The following is an 18,067-nucleotide window of genomic DNA, read 5'->3' as shown; positions in this document are numbered from 1 at the left end:
GAGGAGCTAAAACTTGATATTGACCTCTTGAAGACTGCTACATTTGCACATGATAGCAAGGCTGGTGTTTTGAAGAGGGGTGTGGTGTAGGGGGGAACTATCTTCAGAAAAATTGTATTAGATGAGGAGGCTATCCATGCGGATGCTCAGGTTCCTCAATCTATTCAGAAGTTAGGAGATGTTGTGTTAGAATTTTTTCATGCTATATCATTTTTCTCTTGGGTGGAAATCTATTTAGATATTCTTACCTAAATTGGCAAGAGAGTCACAAATAAATACTACAAAGACTGAGGAGCAATATACTAATATCACAGTACTGGATGATGGGAAGTGTGGCAGGACCGGACTGTGCAAAGTAGCCAAGCTCTCAGTGTCTCCTTTTCCTTTTCTCAGTTTCTCCTGTTTCCAGGATGGAACAAGACTAGACAACATGTTAGTCTAACCCAGCAGAGAGAAGTTGAGAATATTTTTATCATTTACAGTTGTTAGATTATTTTATCCATACAGTTCTAGATAATTAACTTGCCTTTTTTAATGATGCTCCTCATGTATTTTCTAACACTTCTTTACAGGAGTTAATGGATGCTTTCCATATATATATATATATATAGATAGATAGATAGATAGATAGATAGATAGATATTTCCTGAATCTCCCATTCAGTTTCTGCAGCGATTATAAATTCAGAGCATGAAGATAGCAAGGGAATAATATATCACCTCCCATGATAACAGCTCCGTCACACCAAAATATGCTGTCCCAGATCTGGATAATATCTTGCCTCTTATTTTTGACTGTATCAGTAGCTCAAAGCTCTCCCTGCAAACCTGGATTTTAACATCAAAATCTAATATATTTTTTTTCTTTTTGCAACAAAAATCTATGTCCATTTGGCTAATGTGAAGTAGTTGAATGTGTTTCATGTTGATAAAGAAATGGCTGTTAATTTGCTTGTTTAATAGCATTTTCATGCTTTCTCTTGGAAATGAAAAATATATTTTGATGCTTGTGCATCTTTCTTATCTCATTCCTGGTGTGTGGGGCTCACTGAGAGACGTATTTGTGCCTCATAGTATAGAATAAAGGAGTTAGACCTTCTGTTTCGTGTAAGAGCTGTAAGACCACAAATTAACTATAACATCATTACAAATTAGCTTTTGCTTCTTTTGGATTTAAAAGTGCAGTGGTAAGAACAAAGATTTTATCCTTTCAATTTTTACTGTACCTACTGTGAATTTACATGGTGGGCCAGAAGAGACCCCGGTGGCCATCTGAACAAAGCATGTAACTTCCCTGAATTTACTTATTTTCATTTACTTCCATTTTGTATTTAAATTATATTTTAGTGTGACATTCATCGTACTTTTATGATGCAAAATCTACCACAGCCTTTTGTGGTTGATTAGCTTCACTGATTTGTTTTCTAGGCTGAATATGTGTGGGTTCTGCTTCCCCTCATTGTGATAAAGAGTCATCTTTCATTAAAATTCAGTTCATATCCTTTCATATCCTTTATAGGTACTTCATTATGAAATCACCTTTTAATTTTCCCCTTGTTAAAGCAAAGAGACTGTGTTTCTGGGACCTTTTGCACCCAGTCACATTTCCCTAACTATTCTGAAAGCTCTTTTCTGGTTCTCCAGCCCTGTCTTTGTTTTTTAATATTTTGGTTGAATTGTGTCACAAGAACGAGGTGAAGTATCTGAGTGATGGTCACTAAATACAAAGGTGTGTAAAACTGTCTTGTTTATATATTCATGGTTTGTACTATTCTGCCCAGTGAGGGTTTTGATAACCTACCAGGATTCCCAAATCCTTTCTGTCCACATTAACTTCAGTTAATTTACTGATCCACTTCTACTCATATCTCTTACATTTCTAGAGAGGGAGGCTTTATTAACTTTCTAGGTGAAAAATGGGCTAGTAGAATGAAGATGTTTATCTTTTTTATTTATTATCCTTGTCCAAATATATCTTGTCCAGATACCATTCCCACTTTATGTCTGTGTGGTCTTGGGAATCCACTAATGTTGTGTGAAAAGCACATAAAGAAGGCTCTTCAGAAAAGTCACCAAGTCACACTTGTTAACAAGCTTTTCTGTTTTTCTTTTTTTTCAAGAGTACAGGAAAAAATATATATATATATATTTTCATAGGAGAAAATAGGAACAAGGCCCAAATAGAGAGATTTCAGTGCTCTTATCCACAGAAAACTTCAGTGGAAGGACACTGAATATCAATCCAGGCATGAACAAGTGCCAGTCTTCAATGCTAATTGATTTTATCAGCGAAGCAAAACAAGCCAGCTTAATACTTAACTGGGAGACAAGATCCTGCCAAGACCTTCTTCCCATCTTAGATGACATTGTGGCCCCAGATGCTTGTCAGATAAATGATACAGAAAATGAGCATTGACCTCTATGGTAGTAAAAAGTAATACCGTAGAAAAGCACGGGACACATGCTGCAGCTGAATTTTAGGTATCACTGACAAACCATGAACAATCATACCTGATAATGTACTCTGAATATTGATCTCCAGAGCGGTGCTTCTATAAACAAAAGTGAGAAGTGAAAATTAATAGAGGTCATATAAGGAAATCTTACTATTAGATCAGGACTGCAGGAACACAGACCAAATCTATCAAAAATAACTAATGCTGCAGTACAACTGAAACTTGTTATTTTTTCAATAACATATACGGAATATATTCACATGGGAGTAAACACATGCTTTTCCAAAAAGTTTTCAGATGGAGTTCTTATTTGTTATTAGTTCTAGAAATGAAAATTTAAAAATTAGTAAGTGTATTTGAAAGTCATTACAAACTTGTAGCTATAAAAACAGATGCCTAGTAAGGAATTTCTGTAATTTTGTGATGTGAATGGTAGGAAACCCTAAAGAGACCATTAAAATCCAGAAGCTTTATTCCTTAGCCACTAACAAAAGGTAATGGTGTAACAGAGTATATAGTGGATGGGAATGTAGTAACAAATCATGGAGCTTGACTTACTTAACCCCACACCACTGAAAACAGACAAACTTTTAAGGAAGACAGTCTAGATTAAGTACTAACCAACTAGAATACTAGCTGGGCATGGTTATAATGTACATTAAAAATGTGCTTTTCATGGCTTGAGTTAAGAGTGTTTGCAGTTCGTGAGTATTTATGACCAGTTGTGGATACATTTTATCATGCCCATCTTCTCTGTGTAGAAAGTTGGAGTAGGGTCTAAAACATTGTATATGCTGATCCGGTACACATGTTAATATATCTGCAACACTATACAAATAACATTGACAGTAGTCAACACTTGGGCATCAAAAGACATCTGGTATTTTTCTAATGTGAATACGTTTTAATATATTGCGATGACAAAACAATGCCAATTATTTTTACCAGACGGTAGCAGCATGGGGTGGGTATCTCTCTCTCCATTGTGAGTTCGAAGAATTGGGAATTAATGTGAATGCTGCATCTTAAGTAAAAGTCAACATCTGTCCTGGGTCTTTACTGGGGAAAAACATGATGTTTGTGCAGAACTGTAATGGCCTGAGGATCATCTACTGTAGACTTTGCTAAACCAAGGAGACAAAGAAAATCTGGAGCAGAGACTCTTGTTGCAGGCATTCTGTAAGATCTGAAAACTAGGTCTTTCCTGGAAAATGTTTGCAGCTGGGTTGGTTGGGGGTATGAATTTTGCAATATTTCTAAATGAGCAAAGCTTCAGGGTAGGCACGGTGACATCAACATGGGAATACTGTCTCTCTTGCTTGACAGATTGGTCTAAATTTTATTGGCTTTTTTTTTTTTTTTCCCCCTGTTATGACTTCATGTCTGCTGGAGGGTTTGACATTGTATCCACATTTGTATAGTCATGTTGGGGGATTTTTTAAATGTAAATCTGTCCTTAACAGAAATGTATTTCTGGGGGGTGGGACTTGCAAAACATTTATGCAGAGCAAGCGTAGAAGAAAAAATCATACAGTAATTGAACATGCTTTTAAAAAGCCAAGAAAACAAACAACAACAACAAAAAACATGTGTTTACTGGATAGTTTTTTTCAGGCAGAGATTACCTTTGCCATTTTCTTTCAGTCAAAGAAATTGTGGAAGAGAATAAGCTAAATTGTGGGAATTATGGTAGAGCCTGTCTAGAAACTTTTGCATTTAGTGATTCTTGAGAATGCTCCAGGTTAGATAAATAGCTCTGTGCAATATTAGATACCATCAGCATCCTCTCCTGCTCTCCTATGAAGGATGAGATTCATCTTAAGAAATCCAAAATTGAGCCTATTCCTGTATGTTTTAATGAACTGATTATTTCATGCTTATGAGTAAAAACGGATCCCAGCCAGACATTTTGTTGGCATAAATCTAAGTCCCATAAGGTGCATTAAAACTGGCACGATATACTCTCATTAACTGTGGTAAGGTAAGTGATGTTTTAAAAATGGCAGAAACACTAAACGTGCCTGCATGTTTGCCATATGGTATCCTTTATATGTACATCCAAACTATAGGATAGGCTGTAGGTTAGGAGAAAAACAAGCTGTTAAATTTGAGTACCCGATATAAGTTAAGGACTGGAGTGTCATCCTGAAAGATTTCAGAAGTTATATCTGCAAAATTAGATAGCCAGTCATTTTATTTGCCAGGAACTAATGAATTAAAAGGAAACAAATGATTGGTTTGTTATAATCAAAGTATTAATCTGACTTAAAAAAAAAAAAAAAAAAAAAGGCTGGGATCATTTTTTAAATAACTGAAGTCTAAATCATGATACTTTTCTGCATTAAAGCAGATGAAAATGGGAGCCATGGAACTTAGCTATTTTAGGTTAATGCATTTGGTATAATTTTTGGGACAGGCAAGCAATGTAAGATTTATGCAATCATGATTGCTTTAGTCATGTGACTGAACCTATGACAATTGAGCGGTACAGCAATACAACAAGAAAGAAGATTTGAACACTGGTCCATTTGGGTGAAATTAATGGCAATTGCAGGTGCCCAGTGCCTGATCACAGAATAATACATGCAATATTAATATGTGCTAATCTGATGCCAGTTCGATTTCTATGATAATTGAGACACACTGGCAATTTAGACAACAGAGGAAATCATATAGGTGCATTCTTGCAGCTGTGCATTTTACTGTTTCGCTGCAGTGATTTGTTCAGTAAGCTTGACTACATAATAAGTTACTTCATGCAAATGAATGCATCTGTCTTCATTCCTCTTTGCCATTAGTTCATTATGCATACATTAAACCTGGGGGAATAAGTACAGAGATGGATTAGAGTTTCAGTGCACAGGTTAGCAGCCGAGAAATGCCTGAATTATTCCTGTGTTTTTTTTTTTTTTTTTTTTTTTTTTTTTTTTTTTTTTCCTATTGGCAAACTTCTCTAACAGAAATAGTAAATCCTTGTGGATTTGAAATGCTTATTGGCAGCTAAAGTTATCAGTATTCCTGTGATTCAGCAAACGTTAATATAAGCCAGTAGCTTATTTTGTAGTTCTTCAGTCCTGCTTCTTCCTTGATTTTGACAATATGTTTTCTGCATACTGAATATTGAGTAAGTTAATAGTCCTTTTGTCAGAGGCACTTTTTCTATTGTAAACTCCTAATAAAAATATTCAGCGCATTCTACTTGTCAGTAGTTGTTGCATAGTGCATTCACCCCTAAGCCATTCTTATAACTAGTTTTATATCACGATGAAGTATAGAAAAAGGATGAGTCATTATCAGATCACTTCTTAAAATATTCATAGCTCTGCATTCTTTCAGCATGTTTTTGAACTACTGTCTTCCAGATGTCGGCATTTCTGGGGCTGTGGTTTTCCACAAAGGTAGAGAGTAAGCAAACCATAAACGTATCATTGATCACTGAGAACAGAGGGCAATAGATAACTTCCACAGGAAGTATTCACTCTCATTTTCCAAGGGTTGTCTAATCTTCCACACAGACTTTGATAAACACATTTGTCATGCTGAACCTCCCTCCATACTACAAAGTAGAAAAAGCAAGTGCATCATTCAACTGCTCATTAGTCCAAGTATTAGAAAAGGTTCCCCTGGCCCGTTCCTCCATATGGCACATTTACTACATGAAATTTCAGTCTTCATAATATATGTTTGAAAATGCACAATCCATCATTTGAATGTTTGCACAATAGTTTATCCAAAAATGTGATATTGTTGCTATATTTTTTCTGTTCTTATTACTTCAGTTTTTCCATGACACTAGTGATCTTGGCTCCATGTCATAAAAAGGAAAACTAATGCTTTATATTAACTATAATGTTAAATTATGTAGCAACTATAGACCACAGCAGGCAACTCAAATGATCTTAAGTAAAAAGAAATGATGACTCAGATGGAAAAATGGGTTCTAATGGCACTGTTGCTAAAACTCAGCTGGTAGCCACAGGTTAAGAGGATATTGAAACATTGGAAGGAGCTGGAAAATATACCTTAAATGACAAAAACCTAAACAATTCAGGCAGTTCTTAATCTAAAATGGAAAGAAGATTAAGGGGTGATCTGATCAGAGTTTACAGTTATGTATCTGCGAGGAGATTCTGAATGTAATGGTGGTAGTATATTGAGGATTGGGGATTGAAGGCTTATCTGCTCAAATTCAGATAGAAATTACCAGTGTGCGTAGCAAATTTTCCATCACCTGGTGCTTTCACAACCCTGTTGGATATCTTTTAAAAGATATGCTGTAGCTGCAGTTATTACTATATCACATTTCTTTGCTTATGTCACTCAGGAGATCAGGGAGATAATTTTTCTTAATGGTTCCTTCCTGCCTTGAGATACACAAGTGTAATCTATGCTGTAATCAATCCTTCCTGATTCATTTTGGTAACCGTAGAAAGTGGAGAAACTAGAGCAGTCAGGCTGCACTTTTGTGAAGACTGTCACCTCTGTACAAGCAAACACTAATTAGCCAGAGTTCTCCAGGTGGTAATTTCTCAATAAAGGAAATAGGAAGCTGGATGTGAATCCGTCACAATTATGGGAAGAAGTTCTGTAAATCAGAATGCCACGTCAATGTCAAAGCTCTGTGCTGTTCTACACTGCAGCATTTCCACTAGCAAGGGAGAAGCATTACTCAGGCCCTCATCCAGCTCAGACAGGAATGGAGAGGAAACTAATGTTGTAATGGAGCTTTGTCCTTTCTTCATCGATCGCGTCTAACAGAGACACACAGAGGTATCCTGGTAAGCAATTTGGAAGCACAGGCCCTTCTTCACTTTAAGACTCAGTCGCTTATAGCACAAAGTAAAATTTTCAAAAGGAGCCACATTTTATGTAGCCTACTTTGGGAGATACAAATTTGAGGTAACTATGAATTTAAGATACATCTCAAAAGTACCTTCTACCCATTTCCCACTCAAGCAAAAATCTGATAGTGTGTGGAAGCAGAGAGATTTGATCTTTGAAAGGACCTGAAATGAGTATTGAATCACAGAATCACAGAATTGTAGGGGATGGAAGGGACCTCGAGAGATCATCAGGTCCAACCCCCCTGGTTGGTTCTTTAGAGCAGGCTGCCCAGGTAGGCGTCCAGACAGGCCTCCAGAGAAGGAGACTCCACAACCTCCCTGGGCAGCCTGTTCCAGTGCTCCATCACCCTCACCGTGAAGTTCTTTCACATTTGAAGAGGTTGTGAATGTCGAGGCCACTGAATCATTCATCACTGTGCCTTTTCTGCTGAAGCTTCCAGTGTCCTTCCTTCAGAAACCTCCATCTGGCTTGACAGATTGGCGTGTCTTAGTGTAGAACAGGTCCTTATCCAAAGGTAAGGAAGTTGCAAATTTCAAGCAATGCAGGTGGCTGTCAACATATACATACTCTCCCAAAGAAAGGCATCAATGAAAGTGCTAGAAATTCACAGCTAGCTCAGAAAATAAGTGTGCTGTAACTAGAATACATTGTTGAGTGAGTTTGCATTTCGCACTGTCTTTATTCCCACCATGGTGCAAGGTGGCACTTCAGACTCTTCTTTTTGCAGATAAAAATGAAAAAGAAAAATTTTATATTGTATATGATTCCATTGTTCCATTGATTCCATTAAATCTCCATCTTCTTAGAGTAATGTATTAAAATATTCATATTTACTGAAGACAGATGTTTTAGTGTTTTATAAATTTATCAATAATTTTTCCTCTAATTGAATTTCTCTGCCAAGATTTGCTCAGGGATTATGAGTTGTAATTCTGTCATTTTGACACTTAAGATTTAAGCGTATCTTACATTCTAAATCCATTTTAATTAAAATAAGTTGATTGTTCTTTCATATAAGAATCCGAGCTTGTAATTTGATTCTTTACCTATAATAGGAGATAATAAAACTTGTCTTGTATGTTTCCAATTTCTTTCTAAGCAGATGTTCTGTACTGTACTACATTCCATGTGTTGTCTGGACATCTGCACAAATTCAGAAAGCAGGAAGGACATAAGCAAAAAAAAAAAAAAAAAAGATAAGAAGAAAAGTTACCTTAAAAATAAGAACCCATCCAAACAGTGTGGCATTTTTAAACGTTTCTCAGTGGCAGTGATTTTGCCCTTCCCCACCATCATGTTCTCCCATACAGTCTAAAACTAGGTGGACTGAAAAAAAAAAAAAAAAAGTTTAAGGTTGCATTAATTTTATTGCTGTATAAGCCTTGTTCTGAGCCATCTCAAGAAAATGTAGAGAAGGAAGGTGTTTTTTTTTTTTTTTTTTTTTTTTTTTAACTGTGTGTCCTGATGCTTTCAGTCCTTCATGTAGAGTAAAAAATAAACTACAGAGAGAAGAACTAAGAATTGGTCACTGACAAAAATTTCTAGTAGCTCCAGCTATTAGAAGAATCAGATGACACCGTCTGTGTTGAGATAACTCAGGTTAATCTCTTTGTATGCTCAGTATCTGTAAAAGTAACGTGAATAATTTTAGACTTCTAATACTATAAAGTTTGGCTTATTTTGTGTATTGATACACAGTCTTGATTTGTTGTTTTCTGGCATTGTTGTGCAACCCAACCAAATGAAAAAACATATTATAAATTCATAATTCATTAAGAAATTTCTGTGAGCAGAACTATTCAGTGGACCAAAAAAACATGTTCCCTCACTGCTTGTCTTGCCTGGATAAGCTTCTAACCATATGGGAGGGCCATCCAGCACCAACCCTAGTCTGCATAGCCACTGCAGTTAGTCCAGAGAAACCTCTCTGCTTCTTGTACTACTGCTTCCACGGACCACTTTTCCCTTTAAGTTCAAAGCAGCCTTTTTTTTATATCCTCATATGACGCACCTGTTATCTAAGAGAGGTGAATTCAGTCAGGAACAAGATGCTGGTCCTTGAGCATGTATTTTTGCTAGCATGGCTTTGCTACAGCTGGAAAAGTACTTGGACAGTTTGTCATAACCGCACAGGAGGCTGTGGGATGGAAATGCTATGCCTTGGTAAGGTAATAATGGTTTAACTCTCATCGCTATCAAAACCAAAATCTAGTTCTCTAGCAACTGATTGTGGGTTTTTCCTCTGTCACAGTTACCAAGAGTATTATTGTTATAGGAAGAATATTACAGTCCTGCTAAACATCTCACTCTTGAGATGTAATTACTGAAGTTACTGTGGTGTTGTTCAATAACTGTGTCATATATTGGATAGCAATATGCTTATGCTAACAAATTGATACAGTTCTTGTCACTAAGAATGAAGAGGCTTGGTGGTTATTTGATTTCAGGTTTAGGATATTTATATTAATTTCTAATTTGTTGGTGTATAAATTGAGTTTAAAATTTAGTGCTTATGTTAGGGGCTAAATTGAAGAACATCCCTGTTGTATACCTCCATTTAGATTTAGAGAGAGTTGGCTGCCACAGTATCTGTTTCTGTGCCTAAGAATATGAAAAATGCACCCAAAACCAAATAGTGCAAGAACTAATTCATTTGGGAAGCAAACCAGATATAAGCTATGTTGCCATGTCCTGTAGGCCTAGCACTTTCAGTGAGTTATATCATCACATCCTCTATATTGTGGACTGCAGTTGATCATAAAATATCATTATTTGCTTTCCTGTATCATGCTTAGGTCAGGCAACAGTCAAACTTTTTCCACGTTATAAATGCTGGTGGAAGGTATTTGGCTTTTAGATAACATTTCCAAATGGTGAGGTTGTATTGTAGACCCTCCTACAGTTCAAAAAATAAAAATAAAAAAATATTGTCTAATGTACTGGACATTAAATGGTTATTGTGAACTCCTCCAAGATGACTGTCAATGTAGACTAAGTCTACCTTAGGCAGTATTTTCCAAATGCGTGAGCCATCTCCACATCCAAGGACAATGGAGCCATCTCTCCATCTCCCTTGCTTTTACTGGAAACTATATAGCATTTGGTGTCCACAGGCTTGAGGAGGTAAATGTCAGCTCTATGTTTTCAGATTCTTGTTTTTGTTTGCTTTTATTTATTTATTTATTTGGTGAAAATTTAGGTGTTTTAGGGTTTATTGACAGCCAGTCAGGAAAAGGGAAACAAGGAGTGGAGCATTCATCATCTATTGACATCTCTCATCATATTCAGAGCAATGCACCTAGCCAAAGGACTTAAAACACTGAGTAGATGTGATGTTCCCAGTATAACAAACTGCTGTCTGTACCTTAAGAATTGACTTTATCTTTATGTGATTTCTTACTAAACTGTGAGATACCTACTGGAATGTAAAGCAAAATGTTTCCTCTGCAGAATTTCTGCTGACATACAGGGAAAATCCATACAAGGAGAGCATTGACTGTATTTTCAACAGACTTAACAATTACTTACTTATTGATTATGTATGTCTTTTGGTCAATATAAATGGTCAATAACTGCAAGTTTTCTTTTATTTTTAGGTTAAGTTCCGTTTATGCCCTGTCTTGGCTGCACTGAACAATTACATTTGCTAGGTAGAGGATACAGGAACTTAACCTGTGTAGATTTTAGATACTTTCTTGGATTTAAAAGTGAAATTTTCACAGAAGGGAATGAAAAAAGACACTCAGTATCTAGGATGAAAGCAAATGTTTTTCAATTTTACTTCAATATGCAAATTAAGATATAAACTTGTAGGAATATAGAAAATAGATAATAAAACTTTTGATTAAGTGTTCTCTCAGCTTTCAAATGTTATTCTGGGAGAAATTCTTTTCTGTATTCTAGTATTTAATTTTCTTTTTTGAAGAAGTGAATGCATGCCACATTCAGAAATCTCATGAGTCAACTTATTTTCCAAGTTCTAGGAGCTTCATCATGATAGTATTCTTGAAGATAAGTGAATTTGACATAATGTTTCTTAGATTCTACTTACCTGCAACAGTTGTTCCATTTCTTCATCTTCTTACTGGGGGATTTACCTGGTCTTGTATTTGAGCATAGAATCACAGGATATCCTGAACTGGAAGAGACCCACAAGGATCATCGAGTCCAACTCGTGGCACCACACAGGTCTATCCAAAATTCAGACCATATGACTAAGAGCACAGTCCAAATGCTTTTTAAACTCTGACAGGCTTGGTGCCATGACTACGTCCCTGGGGAGCCTGTTCCAGTGCATGACAGCCCTCTCAGTGAAGAACCTCTTCCTGATATACAGCCTGAACATCCCCTGTCGCAGCTTGCCACCATTCGCTTGGGTCCTATCACTGGTCACTAAAGAGAACAGATCGGTGCCTGTCCCTTTGCTCCCCTCGTGAGGAAGCTGTAGGCTGCGATGAGGTCTCCCTTCAGCCTCCTCTTTTCCAGGCTGAACAGGCCAAGTGACCTCAGCCACTCCTCATACGTCTTCCCCTCTGGGCCCTTCAGCATCTTTTTAGCCCTCCTCTGGACACTATCCAGTAGTTTCACATCCAGTCTCCAAAAATTTCACATCCAAACACTAGATTATTTTTGAAGTTTTCTTGTCCTGTTTTGAGTATCCCTATAGTCTCTTAGGTTTCAGATCACAGCCTTGTTACACCAGCTGACCCTGCTGGAAGTCAGGCACACATAGTTACAGTATTGCAGCAGTGGATCTAAGAGAAACATTCAGACCAAGAATTATGAAAACAAGCAACAATGTTATGTTTTATTCCACATTCAGCTGCTTTGTAGGCTCCACCTTACAGGATTGGAGACTACACTAAGCTCTTTGGAGTGGAAGCTTCCATTACCATGTCACATCTGCATGCACGCACAACCATACGCCCACAACAAGCCCATCTCCAGTGCTCGGTTGGCTTCCTGAGCCCTGTGCCTGAGGTAGGTGGATGCCAGCAGAGCCGTGGGGCAGCTGGTGCAGCACAGACTGACGTTTGCCCAAGGTTGCCCTGCAGCAGCCCTGGGGGCTAGTCCCAGAGCCCAGAATGAGCTGTGTTTTGCTGAGTGGTGCCAGAGTGGTTAGTGGTTGGGAGGGGAAGAAGTTCTCAAGTGCATTTCTCAAACTGAAGTGTAAAATGGTATTGATTTGGGCTTTTTATAGACTTGGGAACATATTTATCTGAGTGGTTTCATTTTAGAACAATTCTCTTGGTACATATCATGGAGCTGTATTGCAGCAGTGGCGTTCCAATATCTGATGCTTCATAAACTGTTGTGGAATAAGAAGACATTTCCTACGCTCATGTTTTATATTCAGTTTGCAATTAAGCAAAAGACTTGTAAATTGAATTCCTGTTTTCCTCATAAATTAGAAGAGATCTGGAAATAACTTCTCTGACTTTCCTTCTGACGCTGACTGTGCTAATGCTGTTAGCACTGTGGGGGTGCATGTGGGACAGAGCAGGCCCCAGAGCCTTCTAACCAACTAGGAGTTTGCTGGTTGGCATACGTAATGAGTTACAAGTGAGCTGACACGTGAAGTATGGTTTCTATCCCACAAAGAATAGCATAGCTTTTTAACTAGGGAATAGAGACTGAGCTCGTGTTATTTAAGGAATAGTGCATATGGATGCAGTTGCTTGTTAGAGAGTTGTTTGTAGAGATGAAGTGGCCAGGTTGTTCTGATATTGAGCATTTTGATTATGCTCCTGTGGAATTAGTCTATAGTAATAATGTAGAAGCAATGCAGGTGAGTAAACATGTAACATATAGCATTAGAAGAACAGCAATCATGATTTAAGAAAGCAGTGATGAAAAGTGGAGAGACTGGGTTATCAAGTGGTTCTGTTTAACAGCTATTCTAGGGTTAACAGCCTCTTATAAACAAAATCAAATTAGGTAGATTAATTTGTTCCTCATGGTTATGTACAAAAAACAAACAAAAAACGAAATAACAACAAAAAAACCTACAAAGCCCTTCAGAGGCGCAAACCTAATGCAACTGCTGTGTACTTCTAGATGACCTCATCTATTAGTTAGCAATAAGCATTTCTCACCACCACCCCTTTGCAGTGCTGGCACATCTTTTTTTCTAGAAAGAATGTGTAGAGGTCACTGTTCTGTTGGCAGAGGTACACAGAAACCTGTCAGAATAGATGGTGAGAAGGAGGTAGCCTGGTCATTAATTTCCATGCCAGCAGTTGCAGGGAACTGTATAATCATTAGCTAGTTTAAAACACTGTGGATCATCTGTTCCGCATGTCACTTCAGGCAGCAGAGTATTTCCCAGCACTGGATTGCAAACTCAGAATCTATTTAAAAGATCAAAACACAGCAGTATTGTGCTATGGCAAAAGATAAGGCATGCTGAGTGCATTGCTGATGTCCTTTATACATGTTCTAGCACGCTATTTGTTAAATAAATTTCTTAGATGGTCCTAAGAATTAGATTGTACTACTGAGTACTTCAAGAGAGGAATTCAGTTGGGTAGGTGGGGGAAGGAGGAGAATTCTCCTTCTGAATCCAGATCTCATGGTGGAGTAAACCCTGAGTAAACAAGTGGGGCATTCCAGCCAAGCACCTGCGGCTGTAATGTGCAGAATGGGTGCAACTGTGCAGTATTTTTGGTTGCAGTAAATACAATGCCTGACTCCTGTAATCACTGTGAGTACTTGCAGTTTTTTATAAAACTGAAAATAGCATTTTGTTCCATAGTGTCTCCTACTGCTATGCAACTTGTCTATATGCTCAGGTGCAGATGAACACATCTGTTCTTTCTGAACTGTCAAAATGCCCAGATGGGAGCAAACATTATTGTGGAGCTCTACAGCTTCCAAATGACACTTGAAACTTCTTTTGTGCCAGCCAAGTTGCATGCACCAGGTAGCCATGACTCTCTCTGCATCTGATTGCACAGGGACACGTCTTGGAACAGTCCCTCAGTCTCTTATAGTCTATTTTATTATAATACACCTTCCACTTTTGAAATACTAATTTCAAACTCTAGAACAATCCATGCAGCTGACCTAATACATTGCAAAATTTTGTCTTAGTAGAAGCTTTATAAGCCTAGGAAAATCCTTGTTCAAGCACTAAAGTCTTGCTGTGCAATGGTAGAAATGTGAATAACTGAGGTCCTCAGCAGCCAGAAAGGAAAGAAGAACCTGTCAGCCATCTCGAACAGAGTGGGAACATTCAATAGGGCAATGCTATGCCTCCAAAAGATGCAGCAGTTAACCCTGTTAGAAGTAGCACCAAGGTTGGCAGGATGCTCCACCAGGGCTGTAGGCGCTTCCGAATGCTTTCCTCTGCCCTCCACCATTACCTCTGCATTGCTCAACTTTGGCTGTTCTTGTTCATGGCAGCTGTTCTTCATCTTGAACTCAAGATATATTGGGTCATATAGGAAATGTATTGATAGAGCCTTGCTACCACTGGTCTAGTGCTTATTCTAGATTTTTGATGTTTACTGGTGAACATATGAATGTATGTAAGGAACTTGCTTGTTTTCTGGGTAGCTTTTGATCTTTAAATCTTGTGCTGCCATGGCAAGTTTACTAGCTCAGTGCAGTGCTGACATGCTGTGGTTTGCAGTGTATGCATGGTGTGGTTTATATTTTACCAATGCACCTAGAAGCAGCATTTTGATGCTGAGAAGGACCAGAGAGATGGATAATCCTTCTGGTATGTCATCATTTTCACGATGGATCTTCAGGACTTTGTGTATTTTTCCAGAATATCGGGGAAGCTGGTAGTTTTAATAGGTCTTCTCTGGAAACACTAGACATGAGTTATGAGTGTCTTGTGCATTTTGAAACAGTTCCAGCATAGCTGCAACTGTGCATATGCGGATTGCTATGTCCAGCCATGTACAGTAAGGCCAACTGTTTCTGAGTGGTCAAGGCTTTCCATGGCAGGCAACCTGCACTTGTTGAGGTTTGTGAGATTAGCTTGGCATTTTTCAGGGATGCTAAATGTGCAAACAGCAGGAGAGGGTGTCCCAGACATCATGTTAGGGAAACATTATGTACAACTGTGATGATGAAAGACTGTCACTTACTTTATATCTGTTCTGCAGAGATTTCAGAGTGTTTTAGTGGGCGTCTATTTGTGTAAGAATAAGGAATAAAACTGTTAGGTTTGATACATTTACTCTCCGTCTGGGTTCTTGTTATATTCAATTGTTTAGATTAACTCAACTCTGACATCTGCTAATGGCCTCAAATTAAGTCTGATTTTTTTTAGTACCATTATATTATTGTGTCTTTTACCCTTCTCTTTAGTTATCATGTGAGGTAATTTATAAAGCATAGAGTTCAGAGGGAGAAACAGAAGAGGAAAAGAATTGTGGTGTGTGTTTTTTTTATGTGAAACAACTACCTTTGGTTCAAGTGTTGCCAGACTTTGCATTTATTGGCTCTGCACAGTGTACTAGCACATTGGTGTAGTTTTTAATAACCTTTTACAGAATATATATCTTGGATTTGTCTATATGCAGAGCCTTGTGGACAGAACTTTTGAATTGCAACATGAAGAATCTCCAGATGTAGACGTTACTTCTTATTAACACACACAATGATTTTCTTGGGAAGTAGATGACATTTTAGAAAAAAAACATCTGTGTTACCATTTAATTTTAATAATGCCAATAATTTTCTTTCAACAGAGGAATTCAAGGGCTCAACAATAGTTGAATTAATGAAAAAAGAAGGCACTACCCTAGGGCTTACAGTATCGGGTGGAATCGACAAGGATGGGAAACCAAGAGTATCTAACCTTCGTCAAGGAGGAATTGCTGCTAGGTAACCACATTTCAGGCCACAAAATACATTATAAGATGTGATTGCTTCAGAGATACATACCGCATCTGAAAGGTCACTAACAAATATGTGACTAGATGCATCTGTAATGGCAGCCCATCAGACTGGAGAAGCTCTGAAACAGCAACAGCTGGTCCCCAATGAGATATTTTAAAGTTGTCATGAGACTAAATAATAGATTTTTTTTTTAATTATTTATTTGGTTCTTGAAAAAAAATCTGAGGGAAAAAGCATGAAATGTCGAGGGGAAAAATAAAACTGAAAACCATAATATTACCATAATTTAATAGAAAATCCTTCTCAAAAACTGTATTTTAAGATTATAAAAAAGGCTAAAGTCATTTAGCCTACCTTGCTTACTACTGCAGAGGAAAATAAAACTGTTATTCATGAGCAAAACAGGTCAAGATTAAGCTAAATAATTCCAAGTAATGAGCAGAACATATGCTTTTGAGCTGTGGCCTGTCTCCTTTAGCTATGATGTTAGTTCTGAAGGCAACTGTTATCTAAAAAAAAAATAGTTCTGGCAGTATCCCAAAGAGACAGAAAGATGGGGGAGATGAAGATGTTTTCTCAAGTCCTGTGCCCAAACCAGCCAAATCATCCAGCTACTATATTGTACAGCTGCTTTTGTACATCAGAAATTAATAATGCAACAACATTCTTTAATATTTAACAAACTAGACTAGATTAAGTTCTTAAATGCCACTTTTTGTTTGAAAGGTCAACTTGTTTTAATCAAGATGAATGGAAAAACATTTCTTGCCAACACTGAACAGTATTCAATTAGTTTGGTCTAGCAGATCTGTTTTTAACAAAAGGAATATGTGCTTTTTCTTAGGAGTGACCAGCTGGATGTTGGTGACTATATCAAATCTGTGAATGGAATCAACCTGACCAAATTTCGCCATGATGAAATCATCAGCTTGCTCAAGAATGTTGGCGAGAGGGTTGTTTTAGAAGTGGAGTATGAGCTCCCTCCAGTCTGTAAGTAAAAGCAGAGCAAACTGAAAGCTATGCAGAATAAGAGAAGTGTTGTCAGCACTGAGATGGACGTGGTAGTGATCTTCATTTTTGCTATTGCTTTGCATAAAATTTTGTCCACACAGAGTGTGGAAACAGTACAAAAGGATTGTCAGTGCAAGGAGATGCTCTCTGAGGTTCCTGGGTATTTTAGAAGCATTAATACAGCCAATGGCAGAGCTGAGTCATGTCAACTTCCACTATTTTTTTTTTCCAGTTTTGAATACTGGGAATTAGACTAGATAGAGTCCAGGGCAAGACAATCCTTCTTGTTATAGTAAGATCTTCTGAGATGAGACCAATGAATATCTGTGTGTTTTACCTCCTTTTCTTCCTTCTCTCCATTCGCAGCACCTTATGCTTTCCCAAGATGAGCAACATACTTTGAGATTTTTCCAGCCTTTTCTGACATCAGTTGTAGGCAAAATCTCATTTCTAGAGCAGAAGGCCCTGTGAAATAGGCTATTAGGGACAGGTAGAACTGCAAAAGTTCTGTTAGTGAAATGAAGACTTCTTGCTGAGCAGGATTGTCTTCGAAATACAAGCATATGTTGGCATCGAAGTCAGAGTGCTACTGAATGTCTTCCTTGCCTCTTTTCGTTGCCCTTTCTTTTTATATTTATGTCTGTGACTCTGGGGGAGAAATCAGTGGGAACTGAGGCTATCAGGTATGAAGTAAAAGCTAGAATAATGGTGAGTTGGAAACCTGGGGCTTGAAATGAAGGAGTAAGTGACATGTGGAACCAAGGGGGCTGAAACAGCAGCCTTTAAAAGAGTGCATGTTCTTTCATGATGCTCACTGGAGGGGAGAAGATGTGGTTTTCTGGTGTTTGGCCAGAAAAAAAAAAAAAAAAAAAAAAAAAAAAAAAAAAAAAAAAAAAAAAA

At 37.7% G+C, this 18,067-nt stretch overlaps 1 protein-coding gene across 19 annotated transcripts in view; it reads left to right on the top strand.

The window, feature by feature from the left end:
- The window catches only part of GRIP1 (glutamate receptor interacting protein 1), a 320,589-nt gene that overhangs the window by 225,354 nt on the left and 77,168 nt on the right, over nucleotides 1-18,067 (top strand). For all 19 annotated transcript variants that reach the window (XM_035333147.1, XM_035333155.1, XM_035333085.1 and 16 more), the window contains 2 exons: nucleotides 16,006-16,141; nucleotides 17,001-17,146. In XM_035333147.1, coding sequence (XP_035189038.1) covers nucleotides 16,006-16,141; nucleotides 17,001-17,146 — 282 coding nt within the window. The remainder of the gene's footprint in view (nucleotides 1-16,005; nucleotides 16,142-17,000; nucleotides 17,147-18,067) is intronic.

Source organism: Oxyura jamaicensis, chromosome 1 (genome assembly GCF_011077185.1).
Source record: "Oxyura jamaicensis isolate SHBP4307 breed ruddy duck chromosome 1, BPBGC_Ojam_1.0, whole genome shotgun sequence".
Classification (NCBI taxonomy): Eukaryota; Metazoa; Chordata; class Aves; order Anseriformes; family Anatidae; genus Oxyura; species Oxyura jamaicensis.
Note: the sequence above shows the minus strand (reverse complement) of the source record. Positions and strands in the feature narration are given on the sequence as shown.